Here is a 25,000-nt window from a genome sequence, read left to right as displayed (position 1 = left end):
AAGTAAGATTTTAAAAATTTTGGAAACAAGTGTCTACTGGAATATTCTTCATTTGGATTGCTTATTTATTTTTTTACCAAGTGTTTTGCTGTGCTCTTGAAATGTTGGCAGACACTAGTATACCCATTAGTGGGAGGCTTGGTCCCCTTGTTGGAGCTGTGGACCAGGGAACCTCTTCTACACGTTTCTTGGTAAGGCTATTTTCCCCATATACTGATAATTTTCTCCATCATCATTGCTTATAATTTGTGTGTTTTTACTTACTACTAAATATATAGAATGTATTGTGTTGATCCCATATATACATGTTTTCTAATTACCAAGCCATTTTGGCATTTTATCATTGTTTATCTCCAATTTGAAAGGTAGGCTTCTTTTCTTATTTGCATGAGTCAGGGTTGATAGGTTGCTGAGCCACATGTACAGCTCTTCCCTTAAGTCCCTTACTTTTAGTTCTTCCCTCTTCTATTCTTGAATGGTTTGCATGCATCACTCTCTTATACTTGCTCTTTCCATAGGATGACACTAAAAGTTGCAATGGATTGCTATACAGCAATATTATATTTCATACCTCTACATTCCTATTCTAATCTTATATTTCCTCAACCAGTGCTACATTTATAAAACATATAATGGAAGCTTGAAAAATAGCATTGTCATGTGTAAGGGAATTCTACCCAAGTGCAAGTATAGTGCTTAGTGCATGGCTATCTTTTCTGACCATTCTAGTTATGTACTATTTAAATTTTGTATTATTTTTTCTGATATTGGTTATATTGGGTATATATGTGTAATACGGATATGTACTGTAGTCGGCATTGTCTGTACTTAAATTACATAGATGTGTGGTTCAGATAGTAAAGTTCAGCTGCATTTAAGAAGATAGTGTAACTGGACGAATTTTCATGGTGTTTTGCTATTGTGTTGTCATAATTTTATTTTTTTCATAAGATTTTTCATGATTTTTTTTTTTTTAGAAATACAAGAAAGACATTAAACTGTATTATGCTATTATCTACATTTAACATTGAAGAGTTGAACTTCAAATGTAGCTATGTGTCTTTGTGGTGCAAGTAGATAGGAATACTTACCCTGTTGATGGTGTACTGCAAGTCTAGATTTAGCATCATATGCCCAGGAAGCTTATGTATTTGACTTCAACAAAACAATAGCTGAGTAAAAATAATAAGGAAACAGTCTTCATTTGGACTGAATACCCAGTGACGTACTGAAATTGTGTAGCTGCAGGTCCTTTTTGGGGTGTATGCAAGTAATGTTGCATTTTCTCATTTGATGGAAAATGTCATAGTATTTGTGTTGACAGGTGTTTTCTGCCACCACTGGAGAAGTGCTGACTTACCACCAAGTAGAGGTTGCTCAACATTACCCTAAAGAAGGTTGGGTGGAGCAAGATTCCAACGAACTTTTGAAATCTGTTCACACTTGCATCCTGAAAGCAGTGGAAAATCTTAAGTATGAAACATGTATTCACTTTTGTTCATATGAATGTTGTACCTTTAAAAAAATGGAATTAAGCTTGTAATGAGTGTAACTGTGTGCTTAAGAATAATTAGTAGAATGTTTGAAACTCAGGTCATTCATTTTATAATTGTTACAGCAAAGTAAGAATACCTTTAAATGATTTTCATTGAGTCATGTTTCTCACTTACCTTAGATTATTGTTGCCAATAGAATTTGAAGAGATTGTGTTGGTATAGGCCAACCTTTGTCACTTAATTGAAGTTTACCAGATGTTGTGTATAAACTGTCTGTTTCATCCTTTACTTTCAAGATATCTCCTCACAATCCTGTAATGGGAGTCTACTAGGTCGTATATACAGTAAGTCCTCATTATACAGTACTTCTTTATCCGGTAAATTCACAGTTACGGTATTTGGAAATTACTACCCTCGATTCTATATACGGTAAGAAAATTCACAGATACAGTATCCACTCATGTCATCCGAGAGGTCCCAGCGCGTGGGAGCAGGGTTGATGATATCATCCACACCACACCTCCCTGCCACTCACAGTACTGACTTTAACTTGACCACCCTTGGAGGTCAAGTTCTTCCCCCTCCTCCCCCCCTTTTTTTTAACTGCATTACATGTTACTTACATGCATTACTATTAATTCAGTATATGGTATTTCAGTTTGCGGTAAGGTTTTCAGGAACGCATATGTACAGTATAACGAGGACTTACTGTATATATAATCTATCTATTTCATTCTTTGATTTCAAGATCTTTCCCCACAATCCTGTGTCTCGCATGACTTACAAGCCTTATGTTAAAATCTACCATAAGTCAGTTTCACTAACAGATGAACAATCATACCATGTATTTTACTGTGGAGAGCTCCTATTAGTCAGTTGTTCATCAGTTGTGGGGTGAAGTGTAGTTGTCAGAAAAAAACACATTACACAGATCTTTTTATGAATTTTTCTAAATGATAATGGTGATGCAATTTGGTGAAATTTGTGTCAGTTTCAGTGGCACTAACTATGGATAGACTCAATAAAAGAGGATGAATTCCTGTAACATGGAAGGATAAACTATTGAGTATATGAGAGATAGAAATGAGAGGATCAGTAGATGCTCACATCAGTCTAAAGTGCTGGATAGATATTTAGAGTTGATTAATACTAATTTCTTACAATCTAACAGATCTCTTGAAATTGATCCAGGAGACATCAAGGCTGTTGGAATCACCAACCAGCGGGAAACAACAATTGTGTGGGACAAAACTACTGGGCTCCCCTTGTGCAATGCTATTGGTGAGTAGTGTCGACCGGGCTAATTTGGACCAGGTTTTGACGAACTTTGATACTGTTCCCACATTTATTAAGATAAACTTACAAAAATTTTATGAAAACATAAGCAAGTTATTGCCTTTAAATCAAAAAAAAAAAAAAAAATTCATAGCAGATTCTTCAGCTTTGAAGTAATATGTGTGGTTCACAGTTATCAAAAAAAATGGGGTAATGTGAACCCCCCCCCACTGGGGTAAACTGAACCACCCATGGGGTAATTTGAACCACCCTTTATAAATACAAAAGAAAAAAAAAATATATATATATATATATATATATATATATATATATATATATATATATATATATATATATATATATATATATATATATATATATATATATATATATAAATGGATATAATTCCTCAAAAAATAAAAGTTTTATTTCATAAACATTGAGCCTTTCACATTCAAAATAACAAAATCAATGGCAAGAAACAGTGTAGAACAAAAAACTGTTACTCATAGACTACATAGCCTACTCATTTACTTGGCTACTTTAGCCAATGTTTTGGTGTAACACTTGAAGTTATTGTATTCAGTAAGAAGATTATTTATTCTGAATGTGAAAGGTACTTTTATAAGGTCCCTATGAAGTGATACATAAGCATATAATAAGCAGATTATATGCATATATATTACTAATGGGCACTCCTAGCAGACGAAAGAAGATCAGCTGAGTAAAAACAGGGTATAGGCTCAGGGTGTCAAAAGACTGGTCATGTTAATTTTCCTTCCCACTCTGCAGGCTAGCGAGCAACAGGGAGGTGATTTTTTGTATAAAAATACTGCTCATTGGTTTCCACATTCATTTTTCTATAGATTATTGAGCTCGCTATCGCTCACTAGCCTGTAGAGAGAGTGTGAGCGGACAATTCCTAGCTTTTTGAAGTCCTTTATAGGCTTATAGTCTTCATTAAAAATTTCCCTAAATTACCCTAATTATCTTAATAATCAATATTGGGTATATAATGAGTCTAAGCAATCCCCTTTATAAGCCAAAGATGGCACAGGGCAAAATGTTAATGCATATTCTCAAAATATAAACAATTGTGCACTAAAAACTACTGGTAAAACACTCTATAATCATCAATTTGGAAGAGGATAGTTAGCCGCATCTGACCGCCACAACAAAGTTCGCCGAAATCGCTGATTTGGTAAACAAACTTTGCCGCTTTTTTTTTTTTTTTTTTTTTTTTTTGCAACGATTCAGTGTTTTCAGTCATATAATTGTAATTTCTTTCCTGTATCGATTTTTTTTTATCAAACCTGCACAAGAAATGTGAAAATAGTTACTTTCTATCGTGAAATGCTCAAAACTTCAAAAAGAAATTTATATATGAATTTATTGTAAATAAGAATGAGGCGGTCCGAATTGTACCGGTTTGTTGGATGGTCCGATTTTCCCCGGTCGACACTAGTTCAAGTATTTCATATCTCTTTGCTGTAAGTTAATACCCATGGCTTTAGCAATGGGTTTATTACTGTAAGGATACTCTATCTTCTATCATCCCTCCCAGTTATGAAGACTTGTTACCACAAGTTGAGTTAGCATGTTTATATGGTGGAAAAAAGTTCATGTGCTACTTAGGGTTCCATGCTACAGTAAACAGTAATCACAATGTGAACATCAACCAATGAATCCAATAGTGATTGGTAAATTGGAAAAGAATGTCTCGGCTACTGTTTAGTCAGAACATTGCTGCTAGAATTAATGTAAAACCTTAAAAGTCGGTAGTGAGTCTTCCAGTGGTTTACAGAGCAGTGACATCACCCATCAAGAAGCCACAGGAGATGAGGATATTAAGGTTGGTGTTGGCAGTGGTAATGATGGATAATGAAAAACCATTCAAGGGAATAGTCAAAGTAACTGGTGTTGGAAGAGATGAGGCAAACCAAAGAAGAGGGGAATAAATGGAGAGAGAGAGAGAGAGAGAGAGAGAGAGAGAGAGAGAGAGAGGCTTATGGAAAAATGTAATTTGTGTGTTGTCAAATCATGTAGTAAAATAACATAATTTGTGTGTGTTATCAAACCAAGTAGTAAAAATTCTAGCTACCATCATCAAGCAGAGAGCAAGAAATATGATAAAACAAGCTAAATATTATCAATGCGCAGTGTCTTCAATCTTGAATGTGTCATCACCTTGTGATGAATACTTTTTTTCCCTCTGTGTTACCTTAATTTATTCATGTAAATTAAAGAGACAACCATGTTTTGATGCCAAATCTTAGCAGGTGACTAGTGAAGATTGTGTGTTGATATATCTCCCAATGTATTTACTGAGTTGACACTTGTTTGTTTGCATTGTGCCTCCCACTGTTTTCCCTGAGTTTCTACTTTCTTCTTGAGAAATACACCCCACCCTCTCACACTTTCATTCTTCTTTCCTGATATGTTCATGTAATCAGTCACAACACATGTATAGACGTGTATGTTACAACAGCACTACAAACTCATCTCTCCCTCCTCATACTTGTTGGGTGTTTTGGAGAAGTTGGTGTGTCTGGTATTGGCCAGTCCTTTCATCTCTGTACAGTTTCAGCATTCGCAATATTCTTTCAGCACAAATAATATTTGCCTGACTCTTTTGGGGATTTGCCAAGTAAAACATTAGTCCCTTTAGAAACCAGAGGAAAACATTTCAAACTAAATATGTAGCAGAAGATTATGAATAAATGTTAAAATACGGAGAGCCCATGTACTTGTGAGCATTTAGCTTATGATAACTGGTAAATAGAATGTGCATCACCATATCCCTTGGATACTGTTAGCATAAATACTTTAGGTTAATGTTTTTTAGCATTTAAATACTGTACATAAAGATGTATCACCAGAAGTGGTTTTAGATTAACAATTCTCCAGAGAACTGTGGGAGCGTTGACCCAACCCTGTATTAAAACAGCAAGTGATCACTGCAACTCAACCCATAGCAAACACCTGACTTGCATGCCACAAATTTCATTAATATAATAGATGAAAGAGAAGGATCAATAAAATGTATATACCTATATACTCAATTTTAAAATGTTGCTTTCAGTGTGGCTGGATGCACGAACTGCCAGCACATTAGAGGCAATCCTCAAGGAAACACCGGGGCAGAACAAGGACTATGTTAAAGATCTCTGTGGCTTACCCATCAGCACCTACTTCTCTGCTCTCAAGTTGCGTTGGCTTCTTGACAATGTGCCTGAGGTGCAGGAGGCAGCAGCAAAGGGCAATCTTCTCTTTGGCACTGTAGACTCATGGCTATTATGGGTAAGTGAAAATGGGGATTGGTATTGATGCTGCTGCTGAGCTGGTATATAATGAGGTATACTATCTATATATTTGCTTGCTTATTTATTTGTTTCTTCATTCATTCATCAGATATTATTCTTTTCTTGTTTATTTATTTATTTACAATTATTTATATATATTAATTTTCTATGTATGGATGCTACTCAGTATATATACAGGTAACCCCCGCTTAATGAAAGGGTTATGTTCCTAAAAAAATGTTCGTTAAGCGAATTTTCATTAAGCGAACCAATTCTAACAAGTTTGACCCCTGACTTAAACTTCCATTGAGAGTAAACAAAGCGAGAGTGCATCATAGTACAGTGAAAGATTTAATGAAAGTAAAAATTATGAAGTTAAACATTTAAACAGTTTAATTTAAGACTAAGTCATTATAATGTACACTAATGTATGTATGTAACTTTATAATGTTATGATCTTAAATTCATGAAGGGAGGGAGAGTGGAGCGGGAAATACGCTAGCTGGGAACCTGTGGAATGTAAACAAAGGATGCATCATTGTACCGCATACAAAACTTATGTACCACATTTCCACAAGGCTTTCCATTTTATCCATTGCAGTCATGAGTTCAGGTGGTTCTTTTGGCTTGTAAGGAAGATACAGACAGTCTCACCAGCCTTCTTGATAGAGTTTGCTGACTTGAAAATAGTAGACACTAGATGGAGTCAAGCCATGGTGGCGAGCAATGCTATTAGTTTTCTTGCCTCTCGTGTCTGTGAATAATATCCAGCTTCACTTCGAGAGTAAGAGACTTCCTGGTCTTCTTAGCAACGTTAGGCGGCATTGCAGGGCTGGTTGCAGGGCGTTTTGGTGGCTTGTTGAGCAAGGAAAGATGAGCTGGTGCTGGACACTGTTATTGTTTTGAGCTGAGAGCGGGGAAGGGTAAGGGAGTGAGTGGTGCGTGTGTTATCCACAAGAGGCGCTGGTGTATTCAAAAGCCTGTCGGCTTGCATGATACGGCAGGGCTTTCAAACTTGGAAAAAATTACCTGGGTAAAATTTTGTTAAAGCGAGTGTGATGTTCATTAAATGAGCAGATGGTAGTAAAAGGAAATGTTTGATGTAGCAAAATTTTGTTGTGTGAGCCTTCATTAAGCGGGGTTGCCTATATATATATATATATATATATATATATATATATATATATATATATATATATATATATATATATATATATATATATATATATATATATATATATATATATATATATATATATATATATATATATATATATTAATAGATATGCAGTGGAGACTCAATACTTGAACTTAATCCATTTCAAATGGCTGCTCGAGTATCTAAAAGTTTGACTATCGATACCTATAAATCAGGCAGTTCATTCTAATCTTAGCAAAAGAAAATTATAAGAATTTCAATGTAATTTTCTTTTTATAATTTTGATTTGTACATACCGTGACTGAAGGCTGGTGATGAATAACGTAGAAGAGAAGGGGAGAAGGGTGGGGAGGAGGAAAGAGGTTGTCAGAGGAGAAATCACCATCCATGAAAACATCTTTGTAACTTTTCTCCTGGTGGGATTCCTGTGAACCCTGTTAGTGTAGGGCTATTGCTCACTAACACTTGAACTCTCATTAGATTCTTTATTTTCACCACTAATAAGCCTCTTTGGTGCCATTAAAAGTTTATAAATGAAAACTACCAACAACACAAAAGAATGTTGTTTTTCTCAAGACTGCAGCAGGATTAGAGATGCGCACCGGTATCCAGTATACCAGAATACTGGTATTTTGCTTTGGTATTACCAGTAATACTACTGATATCAGAATGGGGCAATGGTGGTGGCAGGGAGGGAGAGGTCAGATCTTTGTTTACAACCATGTGTGTGGCTGTTTGATTACCAGATATTTTCACCACTAATAAACCTTTGGTGTTAATGTAAGTTTATAAATGAAAAACTACAGACAGAACGCACGAGAATGTTATGCTGATGACAGCAGCAAAACAACTGGCGATGGGGGTAGTTACAGGACTGGGAACCTTTGTTTACACTTTACAACCACGTGTGTGGACATTCAACTAACGACCAGTTATATTTTTTAGTATTAAATCGAACTTTTGCACTCAAGTATTGAAAAGTTTGACTATTAAGACATTAAAGTATTGAGTCTTCCATTGTGTGTGTGTGTGTGTGTGTATATATATATATATATATATATATATATATATATATATATATATATATATATATATATATATATATATATATATATATATATATATATATATATATATATATATATATATATATATATATATATATATATATATATATATATACACACACAGTGGTACCTTGCCATAAGACATTTCGGAGGTGAGGGAGATCTCCATTACTGCGAATTGTCCATTACAGAGAGAGAAATTTGTCCGCAAGACCTTTAACTGGCCCTCTTTTCTCCAGTAATTTATTCTCCTTTGATAATGTAAAAGAATATTTTGAACATTTAAAGCACCTTATTATTGTACAGTAATAAAATCTTTCAAGCACAAAAATAAGCGGAAAAAATTATATCAGTTTACATACACATGCAAGAACAAAAAACTTGATGCACGGACAAATGGAAACTGGCCGTTTAGGTGTGGCCCAGGACATCAACAGGATTCCCTCCACTATTGTCACCTCTCTATAGATCACAGGCTTGGCTTCTTTCTCTAGTCCCACTTCAGCTCCTTTCCTTCTGTATGTTTCCTTTTTCTCTCCCTCTGTTTCTATATACTGTATTTGACAGCATATAGGGCACACCTTTTTACCAAAATGTGTATGGGTTGAATTGGTACTGTGTATATTTATTTATATATAGTGGCTGTAATGTATGTGGATTTATGGCAAAGTATGTACAGTAGTTGTAAGGCTAACAAAACATCCACCCATTGAATATTGAGAAAGAAAACTAACAGTAAAAGGTCCATTTTACTTTTTTGATATTGTTTGTACACTTTGCAAGGTAGGACTGATGGAGAAGGTGGAGATTTAGTGTCTTACTGACAAGATGGAACTCTTCTCTCTGTGTAATCCTGTAAATCAGTGGCCTGATATCTCGAGAGATGGGTGAAAAGAGCTAGTTGTTACAATAGAGTAAGAGTAAGATTATATGTATATGTTTTCAATGTGGATGGGTTCAAAGATGCCAGGAAAATAACAGTTGTTATTCAGATGTTTGAAAGATGAAAATTATATGATTTCAGCCTGAGTGGTCAATGTGTATCTAAATAGAAAATAATAAAGGAAAGTAGTGCGTGGGAAAGTATTGTTGATTAGATATATTCAAATTAGAAAATTAAATATAATAAGAAGAAAAGCTGCTAGCTTTTTAAGGACATTTGATCTATTCATGCAATCACAAGTTTCTGACCTGAGGAATTTGTATCTGTATGAATTTATAGTATTCAAAAATGGAAAACGATGTCATCATGGGACAGAAGGTGTTTGGACTCTCTAGTAAATGTGTGTTATCAAACCAGCACTCAAAAGTGATGGCGAATTGGTTGATGATTTCAATGAACAAAATAAGACATTGAAGGGCATTAGATTAAATATCTGCAGTTATATGTGTTGCTCCTCAGAACTTGACTGGTGGCCTGGATGGTGGGCTCCATGTGACAGATGTGACCAATGCCTCACGCACCATGCTCATGAACATCTCCACTTTGGAGTGGGATGCCAACTTATGCAAGTAAGTCAGATATTAGAATTATTATTTTTATGAATTTTTCTTTTTTCTTTATTTATTTATTTATCTTTTTTAATATTGCTTTTGTGTGTTTTTATGCAGTTGTGTTTTACATAGTTGTAACATACAAGAAAGGAGCTACACTTGTACTGTATTCTCTCCATGTCTACTTTTGTCAAACTTGTCTTGAAATTGTTGATGTTTCTTGCACTGACAACTTCTTTTGTAATCTTTTCCATACTTTTATGCTTCTGATAGGAAAAAATATATTTTTGAATTATCACCTTAGAACTATCTGTATATATGCAACGATCACAATATAAATCCAAATGGATAGTGTAAATTTCTTCATAGTAAACCCTGCATAAGTCGGGAAAGCCAGTCCAAGTTATCCAAAATTCCAAGTTAAGTATGGGAATTTTTTTCTCTCTCACATTTTGCCTGCCTGTTACCACTAACAATTGAAATGGTCTATGTTTTGCATTATGTAAATAGATACTACATACATGGCATGGACACACACACACACACACACACACACACACACACACACACACACACACACACACACACACACACACACACACACACACACACACACACACACACACACACACATGCTCACACACACACTTCTCACTCTCCCAACAAGTTTGTCAGAGAGCGAGAAGAGAGAGAATTGGCCAAAACTATTATCAAACAGGTCCAAGACAGTGTACAGGAATTAGACAAGGAAGGTGAGAAAGTGATTAGGTTGGGAAGGTTTAGTGAAGGGGGAAACAAACCAATGAAAGTGAGAATGAGATCATAGGTGATGAAGAAGATTATGACAAGAAAAGGGAAACTGGCTGATGATACTGAATTAAAGGATATATGGATAAAAAGAGATATGAAATTGGAAGAGAGGGAAAAGGAGAAAATGCTAAGAAATGAAGCTAAGGGGAAAAAAACCGAGAAAAGGACAGAGATTGAGAAAAAAAAATTCTACTAGACAGCTTTAGATATGAGACTGAAGAAGTGGTATCTTCAGAAGAAGGAAGTCATGGAAGAGGCAAGAAATTAAGAGTGATGTTTACTATTATAGATGGGTTGTTATCCGGTGTGTTGAAGGTTAGAAATTGTTTGAAAGAAAAAGACCGGATGTAATGTGCATAATAGAAAAAAAACTAAAGCAGGAGATCCATGTTAACTTTAAAAGAGGAGGGATATACAGGTTGAACCTCCCAAATCCGGCAACCACCGGACCTTAGACTTGCCAGACCATGGAAAATACTGAACTATAGGTGGTCCCCAAAACACCCTCTGAGTCTATATAATTACCCTGCATTATACAAGTGTAGCTGTAACATTGTTTTGATATATGATAGTTGTACATGTACATGTCTCATTTTGAATTTTTGTCCTGAGAATATTCACAATCATGTTGTAAATTAAGTTCAGCATGGAAAATTTTTGCCTGCGCCATTATCATCTCGCCTGACACAGGGACGTTACCAGCGTGCTGAAGCTTAAACCACTATGAGAGCACTGTCTAAATCACTGCTTTTACCCTCCCTAAGTGTTCTACGAACCTCCATGTTCTTCTTGCTCTCACACTCACTGTAAAACTTGAGAAGTTGATTCTTCTGCTTTTTTATATCATAGACGGTTGATGAACCAATGTTGTACTGTTGGCATAGGCTACGCACTGAAACACCTTTATCTAGCTTCCTCAATAGGTCCACTTTCTTTGCACTGATATTGTCATATGTTTGCACTTTTTCGTTTGTTCACACACAACACTATCACTTCTTGGTCGCTTGGAAGCCATGTTTAGGGGCAAATATTACAGAAAATGTTTTTCATACAACCGGGGGGGGGGGTGATTGCAATGAGCGGCAGCGTGCTACTGATCTAAATTTGACCCAGAATGCCCAGACTCCAAAACACAGTACACCGCCGCCGCGTCCTAGCGGCGGTCCAGCAAATTACTCTGGCCAATTCAAAAATTCCGGCAAACAAAAATTTTGCCGGATTACAGGTGTTGCCGGATGAAAGAATACCGGATTAAGGAGGTTCAACCTGTAATAGCTGGAGAAGAGACAGGTAGGGAAAAGGGGGAGGAGGAGTACTAATAATGGTTTGTGATAATATATGTGTGGAGGAAGTGCAATATGGTGATGGCATGGTGGAAGTAATCAAAACAGGAACTGGAAAAAAGGAAGATTATAGTTACGTATGTACCACCTTAGACAAATACATGGAGAACTGAGGAACATAAGGAAATACAAAGAGAGGTGATTAAGTGCCTAGATAAGAAGAGATGGAAAAATACTATTAATAAGAGACTAACTGTAAAAGAGCAAACTGAAGAGAAATGGAAGTAATGGGTAATGCTGGATCATGGAGCAAGGAGGTGTTACAGTTGACTATGGTGAATACACTGAATCAGTGGATGGAAGAATCAACATGGTACAGAAGGGAAGAAGAACCATCATTGCTTGACCTAGTATTTACAAAAAAGCCAAAGTCCCCTCCCAGTATACAACAATATCTTAGTGCAGTGGGAAGAAGTGATCATGTAACATTAGTGTTGGAAATGCAGGAAGAGGACGTGATAAGATACAGAGAAGACTACGAAAAAAGAGATTGAATTATGCAAGAGCAGATTTTGAAAAGTTAAGAAACATTATTAATGGAAGGACAATACAGGGGAAATATGAAATATTCCTACAGAGATATAATGAAGGAGTGAAGAAATACGTACCTATCGATAGAGTAAAGAAAAATATACATGCTTGGTACAATATCAGATGTATAGAAGCTAAAAGGGAAAAAGATAAAGCTTGGAAGAAACCTGTACATGGAACACATACACGATCCTGTATAACTGCCATTTTTCTGCCACCAACAGCATCATGAGTTTCGTAACTGATGTGAAAGGCACAGCCTTACCCTTAGAAGTCATGATAGAATTACAAAAGTAGCAATAAGGGCTAGAGAGCAAGCAAAAGTTAAGGTAGGCACTGCCTCATGGTTGCTAAGTCAGCAGTGTAAACACTGACCTAAGCGCTGGCAGTGCCTTGGCACACACCCATTTTGTGTCATGAATGGCTCAGACAACTCCTCAAATGACTGGGATGAAACTAGAGCTATCAGGAGTATTTTAACCACTATATAAGCTACTCAATCAGAGAGTAAGAGCTGCATACTGGTGCACTTGGGATTGAACATAAAGAAAAAACTTGAAAGTCTTCTACTTATTCAATATCTGGTTCATTCAGATCCAATGTAATTGGGGCTTATTGTACTTTTCTCTATAAGTATGATGATGTAAAAGTAAAATACCTAATGTAAACAGTTTGCAAGTTGAAATACAATGAAAGTATGTATTAAGAGACATGCCATGAGTGCTTACAAATATTGTGAATTGTGTTGTGGTGAAATGGGGAAAAAAAAGAAGACATTAAGGTGGTATGTTAGGGTTTAGAGCTTTGAAAGTGTGTATTAGAGACATGGTATGAGTGCAAATACTGTGAATTGTGATGTGATAAAATAGTAGAAAAGAAGTATATTGAGGTAATATGGCTTTATTCAGAAGATAGAAAGCAAATAGTTAGGATAGGAAGTATGAAAAAATAGTTTGTATAGAAATTATATATAAGTGAAGTTGAAGGTACTGATGGAAGAGGAAGGCCACTCAGAAGATGGAAGGATATAGTAATTGATATATGAAGATGTATTAGAGGCCAAGCTCTTGATTAAAATGAAAGAATACATCTGGATAATAAGAGATGGAATTCTACTGCGACCATCTCCTTAGGATACACTCCTAGAGGGAGAGCAAGGTTTTGAAGATAAAAAGGTCATGACTGCAGTATTGTTATATCCATTCAGAAGGAGCTGTAAGTATTAGTATCTAGTGAGATGATGCCTTGAATATCAGTGCTGGGAACTTTATATTGTACAAAAGGAAAGACAATGGTTATCAAAAGATGGCATATACAATTTAACAATGAAAATGATAGTACAACTTGTGCACTTTTTTTTCCTCTTAGATTTTTCAAGATTCCAATGTCAGTTTTGCCAGAAATCAGGAGCAGTTCGGAGATTTACGGCTACATCACTGAAGGTCCATTGCTGGGAATACCCATTTCAGGGGTGAGTTGATTCTATATTAATTATTCTTTTCAACTGTGACAAAACATGGAAGGAAACTAGTGCAGTGCTTTGTTGTTTTACATCCAAGCACACTTGGAGACAGCTCATGAGGAAATATTTCAGTAAGTTAGGAGATATGCATTTAGAAGATGCACTTACATCTTAGCTTTCCATTTCACTCTAATGCTGTACTAGGTCATAGACTATGGCTCTGTAATTTTGTCACTTTTAGGGTCTTATGTACCTATTAACACCATCACTTCACCAATCCTATATTCTATTGATTGATTTCATTATTCCTGTCATTTTATTTAAAATACAGGCAACACCCGCATAACGAAAGTTTACACAACGAATTTTCGCCACAACGAATGTTTTGTTTTATTACCCTTAAATCACGTAATGAACACCAAACCCCGCTGTAACGAGATTCTTATTGGGAAAATTTTGGCCATGTTTGAAAACACTGCCGAATCACCACCACCACCATTCACTGCTACGTCCGAATTCGACACGTTCAGATTTTTTTTTTAATTTTTTTATTTATTTTTTTATTTATTTATTTATTTATTTATTTATTTATCTATTTAATTTTTTTTATTATTATTTTTGTACTCATCCTAGGACCCCGTACAACAAATTTTTCACATAACACTTTTTTTTTTAACTTAACCCATTTGTTATGTGGAGTTTGCCTGTATGCAGAAAATTAACTTTTTCTACCAGATGCCACAATTATTAATTTTTAAAAGTATGTGCAATATGTGCTAGAAAAAAAGTTCTTATTTGTGAGACACTGGATTAGCCTACACAAATACACATAATGTATATTAGTCTTAAAATATGATTTTGATAGGAATACAAAGTTGGTTTGTCTGATGATGTTACATGAAATAGAAGTGTTTTTCAATCTAGGCATGAATGTTGGCCTATTGACAATGTTGCCTTGTTCATGTGTGCTAAAGTGGTATCATTGCTGGACCAGACCTTCCAGAATGATTGGGCCAACACGTCACCTAATATGTTTCTAGTGGATATAAAATGCCATGACCACTAATTTTGCTTTCAGCCCTCATACTGCCTCTTATTATTCTGTTATCCCATTGGTTTGACGTAACTAATGGAAGGGAGGAATGTGATTTTATCCATATACTGCAGAGACTAAATTTCTCTCTCTCTCTCTCTCTCTCTCTCTCTCTCTCTCTCTCTCTCTCTCTCTCTCTCTCTCTCTCTCTCTCTCTCTCTCTCTCTCCCTTCAATATGATTTTGCAAGCTTTATTGAGTTGAGTGTAGTTGTTTTTTTTTTGGTTATATTGGTATGTTGCTTGCAGGTGTTAGGTGATCAGCAGGCAGCACTGGTGGGGCAAATGTGTCTTTCCCGTGGCCAGGCCAAGAACACTTATGGCACTGGATGTTTCTTGCTCTACAATACTGGTACACAGGTAAGAGTTTGCTACTTGGACTACTTGGCATTCTGTTTTTGTGATATGAATTTTCCAAATCTTATGATAATTTAGTCATTCTTTTGAGTCTGTACTGGCATACATAAGTTATTTCTATAACTTCGAGGAATTTTGTAATAGGTTTTATTATTGCTTCTTTTGAGTTGTAATGAGTATTTAGGCTCTCTATATGTAAATTTACCTCAGAAAGAATTGCAAAGGCTGTTATATTATGAAAATGAATAAGACATGTTATGAAAATAATTGAAAATTCAGATTATCTTACCCTTTTGTAGAGCTAGTCAAGCACTAAGCACCATTATAATCAAAGGAGAGGTGTTGTGAGGAAGTGTCTTTTATAGATTGGCCAATCCATGCAGTCCTCCTTAGAAACACAGTTCCCTGGTTGCCTGTCTTTGAAGTTGGTATTCATTTTGTTAATAGTTTTCTACTGATGCTTTTAAATGTCTTGGTTCATTTCTCTTAAGAAAGATCTCATCCAGACAGTATATTTAAATGGATAGCTTTTATATATATATATATATATATATATATATATATATATATATATATATATATATATATATATATATATATATATTGATTATTGTGATGAAGCCATTCCTTTGTGTTCTTGTCAGATAGTGCAGAGTGAACATGGTCTACTCACCACAGTGGGTTACAAGCTTGGCAAGAAATCTCCTACCATATATGCACTGGAGGGTTCTGTTGCCATTGCGGGTGCTGCTGTGACATGGCTCAGAGATAATCTTCATGTCATAAAATCCTCAACAGATATTGAGCCACTGGCTAAGAAAGTAAAAGACTCGGGAGGGGTGTATTTTGTGCCTGCCTTCTCTGGTCTATTTGCCCCGTATTGGCGCTCTGATGCTCGAGGGTAAGTTCACTATTTCTTTTACACTAATTGCTATTAAAATATTATCTACTAACATCTTTCATATTGACCATAGATGGTCATGTTTGATCTTTATGTAAGGCATATTTTTGCATGGTTTATCTCTATAGACCATGTGCATGTTATCACCATCAGGATGTTAATTTTAGTATGATAGCTCTAGACAACAAAAAAAAAAAAAAAAAAGTATTGTGTAATAATTTTCAAGATAAATTTTTCTGAAATGAGAATAATATGGCCAGTTAAAATACATACCTTAATTCTTGAGATTGAAAATTGTAAACTAAGCATATAAACTTCCTTATTGCATGCTTGATTAAGTTATGATTTTTTTAAATCCAAGGCTTCAAAATAGGTACTAAGAATTCAAAAGCCATAGCACTTCAGATCACACCAAATCAGCTTTCTCTACTTTTTTGTTGGCTAGACAAGAATCTAGAGAAGGGTTATCAAATTTCCATAAGTTTTAATGAAAATATTTATTCTTTTACTATGCATATTAAAGAAAAAAAAAAAAGACTACTTGTACTGAAAACACTGTGGTGGTATACCCCTGTTTGTTTGGCTATTTGTTTAGTTGTGCAGCCTTTTTTCTTCAAAGCTATGATCTGGGCAATAGTTTCCTGTGATAAATCTTTGCTAGAACCCATAAAGGCAGCACTGAATAGATTAAACGAAAAAGCAGTAGTGGTCAAGAGCGGACATACAACCTTCCTCACCGTGGTCTCAAGGGCAATAGTGAGTTTATAAGCACCACCCACTACACCGCTGTGTTGGATGACTCAATAATATGGCATGAAAATTCAACTCCCCTTAGGGTTCCTTCTTTTATTTTGCCTTGATACTGGACTGACTTGGCCTGATCAGTCCAATACATATTATGTTGAGCACTGTATATCATGAAATTTCATACTACTGTGTCTTAGTGTCTTGTGTATTTTATATTTTGCAGGACAATCTGTGGCTTAACACAAGCAAGTACAAGTGCTCATTTAGCACGTGCGGTGCTGGAAGCTGTGTGTTTCCAGACTCGTGAAATTTTGGATGCAATGCAGAAAGATTCTGGTATTACACTGAACAAACTACAAGTGGATGGTGGAATGACTTGCAATAACACTCTAATGCAGTTGCAGGCAGATATTGCTGGAGTACCAGTTGGTAAGACTAAATTTTGTGTCATTTACTTTTCAAAACTGAATTACCATTACTTTTATCACTCTTATTCATGACTTTCTGACTGATATATTTGTTTACCTGAGGTTTCTTAGGTAGGAACAGTGAGTTCCTTTTCTTTTTTTTCTTTTTTCTAACTTAATGATATATAAAATTTAAGAGCTTTAAATGGAAAGAAAATGTATATAGTTAGGATCATTGTATATTATGTATATTTTGAGAGAGCTATGTATGTTAGCATTAATAACATTTTCATTTATTTAACTCCTGAAGAAGTGGAGGTGGCTATAGTCACTTTATCAGGCAAAGACTGGAGGTAGTTTTTTTCATTTTCTTTTTTTCATGTTAAATTTGAGTGTTTTTGTCAGTTTTTGTTCACTCATTGTAATATTGCTTGTGAGCTAGTTAGGCTAATCTCTCAGTTCTTGTCTCACTGTCACCACATCCAAATCCAGTGAGAATGATTCTAACATGTCTGATTTCCTGTCCACTCCATCCTGCTCTCTCAACTTAATGCAACATGTATTAACCACCTATACTCAACCACTTACTATACATATTAGTATAAGTGTAGTATGGTAGGAATTTGATAAACTGTTTAGCATGTATGAAGAGAGTGCAGACACTAGCCATGTCCAGTTAGGCAAAACAGACTGATGACAGACAAGTGACTTCTCCCTCCAAAAGTCTTTCCTTTTCAATTTGCTGTTTCTACATAACCATTGCATGTAGAGATAACAGGATAGCATCATTAGAAAGGAAACTTGATGTGGAGTACAATGTTTATTTTATTTGGTCTTTCATTGCAGGCTGAGTTTAAAGGTATGTGTGAATTCAGGCTGTTTTTTTTTAGCATTTTGCACTGGACATCCACTCCTAGTGGGACAAAAATTACCACTATTACCAGTCCTTTATGGGTTAAGAAAGATGTTGCCTAATTTTGGGGTTTATCCAATAAGCTTATGTATGAAATAAATCATTATATGAGATATAGATATAATTTCTCTGGTTTGAAGGTATTGAGAGAATAAGCTGTGTGACATGTTAGCAGATTTACAATATAGTCACAGAATGCTTATGTTTGCAGCTCGTCCTAGTATGACTGAGACAACGTCTTTGGGAGCAGCAATGGCAGCTGGATCAGCAGAGGGCATTGAGGTCTGGGATTTGACCAAACTCACACCTCTTACCAATGATGACTTCACACCTTCTATAATGCCTGAAGGTTTGCAAAATATAGTCTTTCGCAATGAACATGAAGATTCTGAACAATAATGAAAACATGAGAAATCTTTGTATAAGTGTTGTTCTATTTTTCACTTAGATATTTGAATATTAATGTAACAATTTAGTTATGATGGCAGATGGCAGTACATTATATGATGAAACCAATATTAGCATCATATTTATATTTTGTTTGCTTAAAACTGAATGATCTTTTAAAGTGTGATACCTCATATTTTCTTGGAAGCTTTTCAACTCCACTACTTCTTCAACCAGTTACGTGTATTCATCAGACCATGCTCCTTCACCAGTCAAGAATAAGGAACTCTTACTGGCTCATTACAGTATACATTTTCCTTTCTTCCTTTTTCTTGTTCTTTTTGTCCTTTCTCCCTCTTATTCATCTTGTCCCTACACGATATATCTGAACTTCATGTCCACTCTTCTCATCCCTGCTATCCCATCACACATTTATCCTTTGTGCAGAGAGAAATATGTGAATGTGTATCTAGGCTTGAAGTTACACAAATATGATCCTCTCTCTCTGCCACAAGAAGCCTCCGGTTGACCTGCAAGGTCTTCCTCCTTTCCCTCTCCTCCCGTCCTTTGCCAAAGAGAGAGAGAAAGATAGAGAGTGCTTATCACAAATCAAATTTTATACTCCCAGTATATCAAGCCAGTCTGAAGTGATCATCATGGAAATGGGATCATTGTTAAGACAAAGTTTCTTTTACATTGATTTCCATGGAGAAAACAGTTTTGGTTTCAGAACATTTTAGGTTTTGAATGGCACCCAGGAATTGATTAAGTTTTAGGACTGAGGTTCCATTGTATAAGAAATTTGTATTGACATGTATCACATTTGTTGGCTTGTGTGGCATATACCATTGGGTGACAAACATCTGGTATTTACTAACCAAGACAAGATAGTAATGCTTTGGCTGAAAAGTATACAATACTATGATCTATGAATTTTAGCAGCATGCATGATATAGCTATAGTATTTCTACTGGACTAATGCGTGTTGCTTGGGGTCATCCCCTAACCACCACTATTCCAAATCTGCCTCAACACACATCATTTGGTATTATTTATCAACTATTTACTCATTCTTAATGCATTTTGTTTGTGATGAAGTACTTTCTTAGATTCAAGTAAGATTTTATAGTTTTATGAATGTAAAGGCAATTATTATACATAAAATGAAACGACATGTAGCAGTTTTACAGTTGCGGTTTTGTGAGATGTTGGCAGCTCAGGTCAGAGGTTAGAGTGAAGGCTGGTCAAAGGTGGCAAGGTCATTCATTCCTCACCTGGCCACCTGCTAAGATAGAAGGAACCCTCACAACTCATGCTTCACTGCTTCACAATCAAGAGAAAGAATTTATATACAATGTTTATATTGAAGTCCACTGTGGCCAGCCACAGTTGCGTGGTCAGAAAAATGGACCCGCATACTATTACTCACCACTTATTTTGTGGTCGCCACAAGAAAGTGGCCCTTGTGTATGCATCCATAGAAATGTGTTTTCTATTGCGACAATTTTTTTGTGGTGGCCACTGACCTCAAAAAAGTGTCTTGTGTGCACCCGGCCCTGTAGAAAGACTATAGCATCACATTATTTTTGTTTTTGTAAGTGAGAACATTATGGAATTCATTTCATTATCATTTTCTATTTTGTGATGATTATTGCTTGGGCCTTTGTTGCAGGTAACCATTTATAATGCTTCAAATTCTTATTAGTTCATTGACTCATGATTTTGACGTAAATGTAAACTGTTAGGCATAAATAAATTTACATACATACTGTAGGGCCTGTTTCTCATGGGTTTCCATTTAGGCAATTAGTATTAAAAAGCAATTCTGATTGATGTAATAGTCACCCTAAACACAGTTTTAATACCAACTGATGTACTTCAGAACGTGAGATGAGATATGAAAAATGGTGTATGGCTGTTCAACGCTGCATGGACTGGGAGCTGCCACGTGACAAGCAACCTGGACCAGGTACCACCCATGCATAATAAATCTTTGCATTCTTCTGGTGTTTAGTGTTCAGTGCTGCCTGAATTAGTATCTCTTTGATTGCATGAAAGATATCAGCTATATTTAGTAGATGTAGATCTTTACTGTTGCCATTGTTTTCCTAGGGGTGATTTAGTGGCTTGTGTGTCTCCTGTGAAGGTATTGTTTGTGATATTTTTAGTGTGTCTGTGATGCAGCTCAATGTCTTCTATGGAACTTGACAGGTATCAATAATATCATAAGAGTTACTGATTCTCCCTTACTCAGGATGCCTTTTTACAGAGTTTCTTATTGATATGCATAGATTATGAAGTTAGTATATTTTCATATTTTTTTAATAATACTAGCTTCCTTCACCTATATATGGTGACACAAAGAACTAAAGTCAAAATTGGAAACTCATATTGGATATAGATAAGTATCACCTTCTGGGTTCTTTATATTGGTCCTTTTGTTTTACCAGGAATTTATGAATTCGTGTATATGAAATTTTGATAAAAAAGTGGTGAGGTACAAAAGAGCATAGAAAATTGCAAGATGATGCATAGAAAATATGGAAATGATAATGGATAAAATTTCTGAAATAATATTTCAACTCTAGAATGTAAAACCTCATCAGTGACAGATTATTTTCCACAAATATGCATGTTTCATGCACAAAAATTTGTAGAAAACTGAAATGATAAACATGGTAACTACATATTGAATTAAATAGATGAAAACTAGTGATACAGTAACAGTTTAAAAAGATAATTTTGCCAAATCACTACAGTACCCCAGCTTTGTGTTTCAGGTCTATTTGAATTTAAGGGGGGGCTTATAAAGAGCTTTTTATTCTACCTGGCTGTTTGCTGCCACCCACAGGAGCTAGCAAATTTCAGCCAAAAGCATTCACATGGTAGAGAGCAACCACTGGCTAGTTAGCCACTGCATCAAAATGTAAACAATAATTAAGATGGAGTCCTCTGATAAGTTCGTTGATATGATTGGATTTTTTTCTTTTTTGGAAAAATTAAAGTAAATGATTGTGACCTGGCATCCTTTATGACAATGTAAATAAACAAATTTTGCATCTATTTTCCTTTTTTTATAGATAAATTTAAATATTTTCTTATTGTATAAAATACTATAATCAATGGTTTTTTAACAATATTCCTCATATTTTCAATTCTTTATTAACAGTTGTTCCAATATGATCCTGGAAAATTGCAGGAAAAACAGTTTATTAGACTGATACAGTGGTTTCCCAGCTGTTCTGGCAGTTCAACAAATCCCAGCTGCATTTTGCAGCTAGCTGCACTATTGCCCTGTGTAAACCTTTCACTTTATTACTTCACATATTTCTTCAGAAGGGAGTATATGTAGATTCATATTTGGCAGTGAGATATTCACTCATGTGGATACTATTCAGTGCCAAGAAATTAAATGAAGATGCTTGTTACATTGTCTACAATGTAATTGTAGACTGGTGTTCCAGTGGCAAATGTGAGAGCATTGTGATGTAATGGGCATATTCCCCAGTTTCTTGAGTGCAGGACTAGTTAATTTATACACTTAGTAATTTCTGGAGAACATCTACTAAACAGATTATAAGTTATTAGTTAAATATTGATTTTACGAGTTGAAACTCCTGGTCTTCCAAATGAAAGTGTAAACCTCATTGAATGTTTATCTCTATATGCTTTGGCTCTTTTTATAAGAACACCAAGACTGTAACTTTATTATTGTTCTTATTATTATTAGCACCATAATGTTGATTGTGTTACAAGTTCTCAATGAGAATGATAGAGGAAAGCGTAAAACTTTGTTGAGAACCATGTTGATTTTAGCTGTTTTGTGATGAGATGGTTCCTTTAGTATGAAGAAATCAGCACTCTGTACAAGTATGCACATTGTGATCCTTCATATCAGTTTTTGCAACAAATTTTTGTGTATGGATCTGATTGAGATTGCACTTTGATAAATGAACAATTCAGTGGTTTCATGCACACAAGAAAAGAAAAATATACAACAGAGCAGCTATCTGCAAGTGAAAGTGTTGTCTTTTAATTTGCAATATTGAACATTAGTTTCAAAACGATTCTTTAACTGATGCAAGGAACTAGCCATCAGTGCATTTTTATGCAGGAGTGGCATAACCAATTCATTGCAAAATATAAAAAATTGTGTGGATCATTGTGAATTTGGGATCAGGCTGCTTGACTCTGTAGAAATAAGGAATGCTATATTAAAGCAGAACTACTTACTATAAAAAACAAATTTGGGTCACGTAGCAATAAGGCAGTATGGAATACCTGTTTGATGTGAGGTGGAATAGCTTTCACTTTCCAATACTGTGTGTACATATTTGTACAAAATGAAGAAATCAAGCACTAAAAAAAGTGAAGTTTTATGATGAAGTGGTATATACGTATGAAATATCTACTAAACTAAATTAGTATTTCACTTTAAGTCAAGTTAATAAGTTCACTTTAATAAATGATGACTGGCAATCATCATTATTGTCAGTACTGAAATTGCAGATCTCTTTAAGTACTTAAGATAACTTTATAAAGACAGCTGCAAAACTGCAAGTTTTACATGGGAGAAACTGATCCTGCTACTCAATTCTATTAGATTATGCATGAAGCACAATCAGAAGTTTGTGCCAGACAGACTGCAAAGTCATCAGTGATAACTTGGATTATCCAAGAAAACAATCTGTCAGTGATATTATGCTTCCATACTATTGGATGTTTGTGTTGAACAATAATAATGAATTATATGATGAGAGAGACTTCAGAAACCGATTGGGTATTCCAAAAGAATGCTTATTCATTTGATATGGACTTCCTTGATGGGAAATTATAGTTCTGGAAATTGCCTTGGAACCATTTGGTTGATTAAAAATGTTATTCTCATGCATTTTGGGTTAATATCTTGTAGTGTGAAGAAATCTTCATGTAAATTTAGTTTAATAAGTTGTTAAAAATATTGTGACTTAATATTGTAAGACATCTGCTTTGCTTTCATGACATTCACAGGCAAAGTCCAATTAAAAGTGTGTGTGTGTGTGTGTGTGTGTGTGTGTGTGTGTGTGTGTGTGTGTGTGTGTGTGTGTGTGTGTGTGTGTGTGTGTGTGTGTGTAATTTACCATGGTCACCTGCTGGTCACTCAGCCAGCCTTTGCCCTACGGAAAGAGCTCAAAGCTCATACTCGTAGACTGAAACCACACCACACACTACACACTAGGACAGCGAGGCCACAACCCCTCAAATTACATCCTGTACTAGTTGCTGCTAGATGAAGAGGGGCTATATATTAAGAGGCTTGCCCATTTGCCTCACCAAGCCCAGGACTTGAACCCAGGCTGAGCTGAGTGTGCTAATCAAGGAATATTATTTGCTGATCAGTTTAGGTAAATTTTGAATCTTACAGAAGCTTGATTCTGACCAAATAGTATAAGCTTTCTAGTGTTAGTATCAAATTCTGATAAAATGTTTAAATATTCTCTAAATTACATGTTATAATTAGACTTAAGGTAACATTTTGTTAATCACAGTGCTGATATATATATATATATATATATATATATATATATATATATATATATATATATATATATACCATGAAATAGTTATTCAAACCCATGATTATAAAACCAAAAGACTTAGCTCATCACATGGAAGCCTGTTTGGTTTGTATAAACATTCCTAAATGTAATTCATTCTTTACACAGTATGCCAATATTTCTTGAAAGAGAATGGAAATTACTTTTTCTTCAAATACAAAGCAAATAATGCTCTAATTAGTTATCTTAAATGAACACCATACTGATATCCAGTTCTAAAAAAAAGACAAATATGTGCCGTCATTGTTCTTGACTTCCTTCTCTGTCCCTCGTAACATTCTTGCCTATGTCCTAAATATTTCAGAACATTTAGAAAGGCTTGCAATATCTAGACCACACTCTTATTTTTCATTTCTGCATGTTCACTTTTTTCAATTTATCCTAATACTTTTTAGCCTAAAAATTGTAGTTTGTTTTATATCTTATCATCTATTATATTCTAATATTTGTTTACTTATTTTTGCTTGTTTGTTTTACTTCATTTATTTGTTATTTTTGCCTTGATTCTCTCTCTCTCTCTCTCTCTCTCTCTCTCTCTCTCTCTCTCTCTCTCTCTCTCTCTCTCTCTCTCTCTCTCTCTCTCTCTCTCTCTCTCTCTCTCTCTCTCTCTCTCTCTCTCTCTCTCTCTCTCTCTCTCTCTCTCTCTCTCTCTCTCTCTCTC

At 35.2% G+C, this 25,000-nt stretch overlaps 1 protein-coding gene across 3 annotated transcripts in view; it reads left to right on the top strand.

Annotated features, from left to right (window-relative positions):
* LOC123516715 (glycerol kinase-like) overlaps nucleotides 1–25,000 on the top strand; it is a 49,959-nt gene that overhangs the window by 9,993 nt on the left and 14,966 nt on the right. For all 3 annotated transcript variants that reach the window (XM_045276317.1, XM_045276316.1, XM_045276318.1), the window contains exons 2-12: nucleotides 1–191; nucleotides 1,325–1,473; nucleotides 2,668–2,777; nucleotides 5,854–6,071; nucleotides 9,702–9,811; nucleotides 13,846–13,948; nucleotides 15,280–15,390; nucleotides 16,032–16,288; nucleotides 17,259–17,464; nucleotides 18,567–18,704; nucleotides 20,625–20,711. The exon at nucleotides 1–191 is cut by the window's left edge and continues 169 nt beyond it. In XM_045276317.1, the coding sequence (XP_045132252.1) occupies nucleotides 102–191; nucleotides 1,325–1,473; nucleotides 2,668–2,777; nucleotides 5,854–6,071; nucleotides 9,702–9,811; nucleotides 13,846–13,948; nucleotides 15,280–15,390; nucleotides 16,032–16,288; nucleotides 17,259–17,464; nucleotides 18,567–18,704; nucleotides 20,625–20,711 (1,579 nt within the window). In that variant the 5' untranslated portion in view covers nucleotides 1–101. The remainder of the gene's footprint in view (nucleotides 192–1,324; nucleotides 1,474–2,667; nucleotides 2,778–5,853; nucleotides 6,072–9,701; nucleotides 9,812–13,845; nucleotides 13,949–15,279; nucleotides 15,391–16,031; nucleotides 16,289–17,258; nucleotides 17,465–18,566; nucleotides 18,705–20,624; nucleotides 20,712–25,000) is intronic.

Source organism: Portunus trituberculatus, chromosome 41, assembly GCF_017591435.1.
Source record: "Portunus trituberculatus isolate SZX2019 chromosome 41, ASM1759143v1, whole genome shotgun sequence".
Classification (NCBI taxonomy): Eukaryota; Metazoa; Arthropoda; class Malacostraca; order Decapoda; family Portunidae; genus Portunus; species Portunus trituberculatus.
The sequence above is the reverse complement of the archived record's forward strand: the minus strand, read 5'-3'. Positions and strand labels throughout refer to the sequence as shown.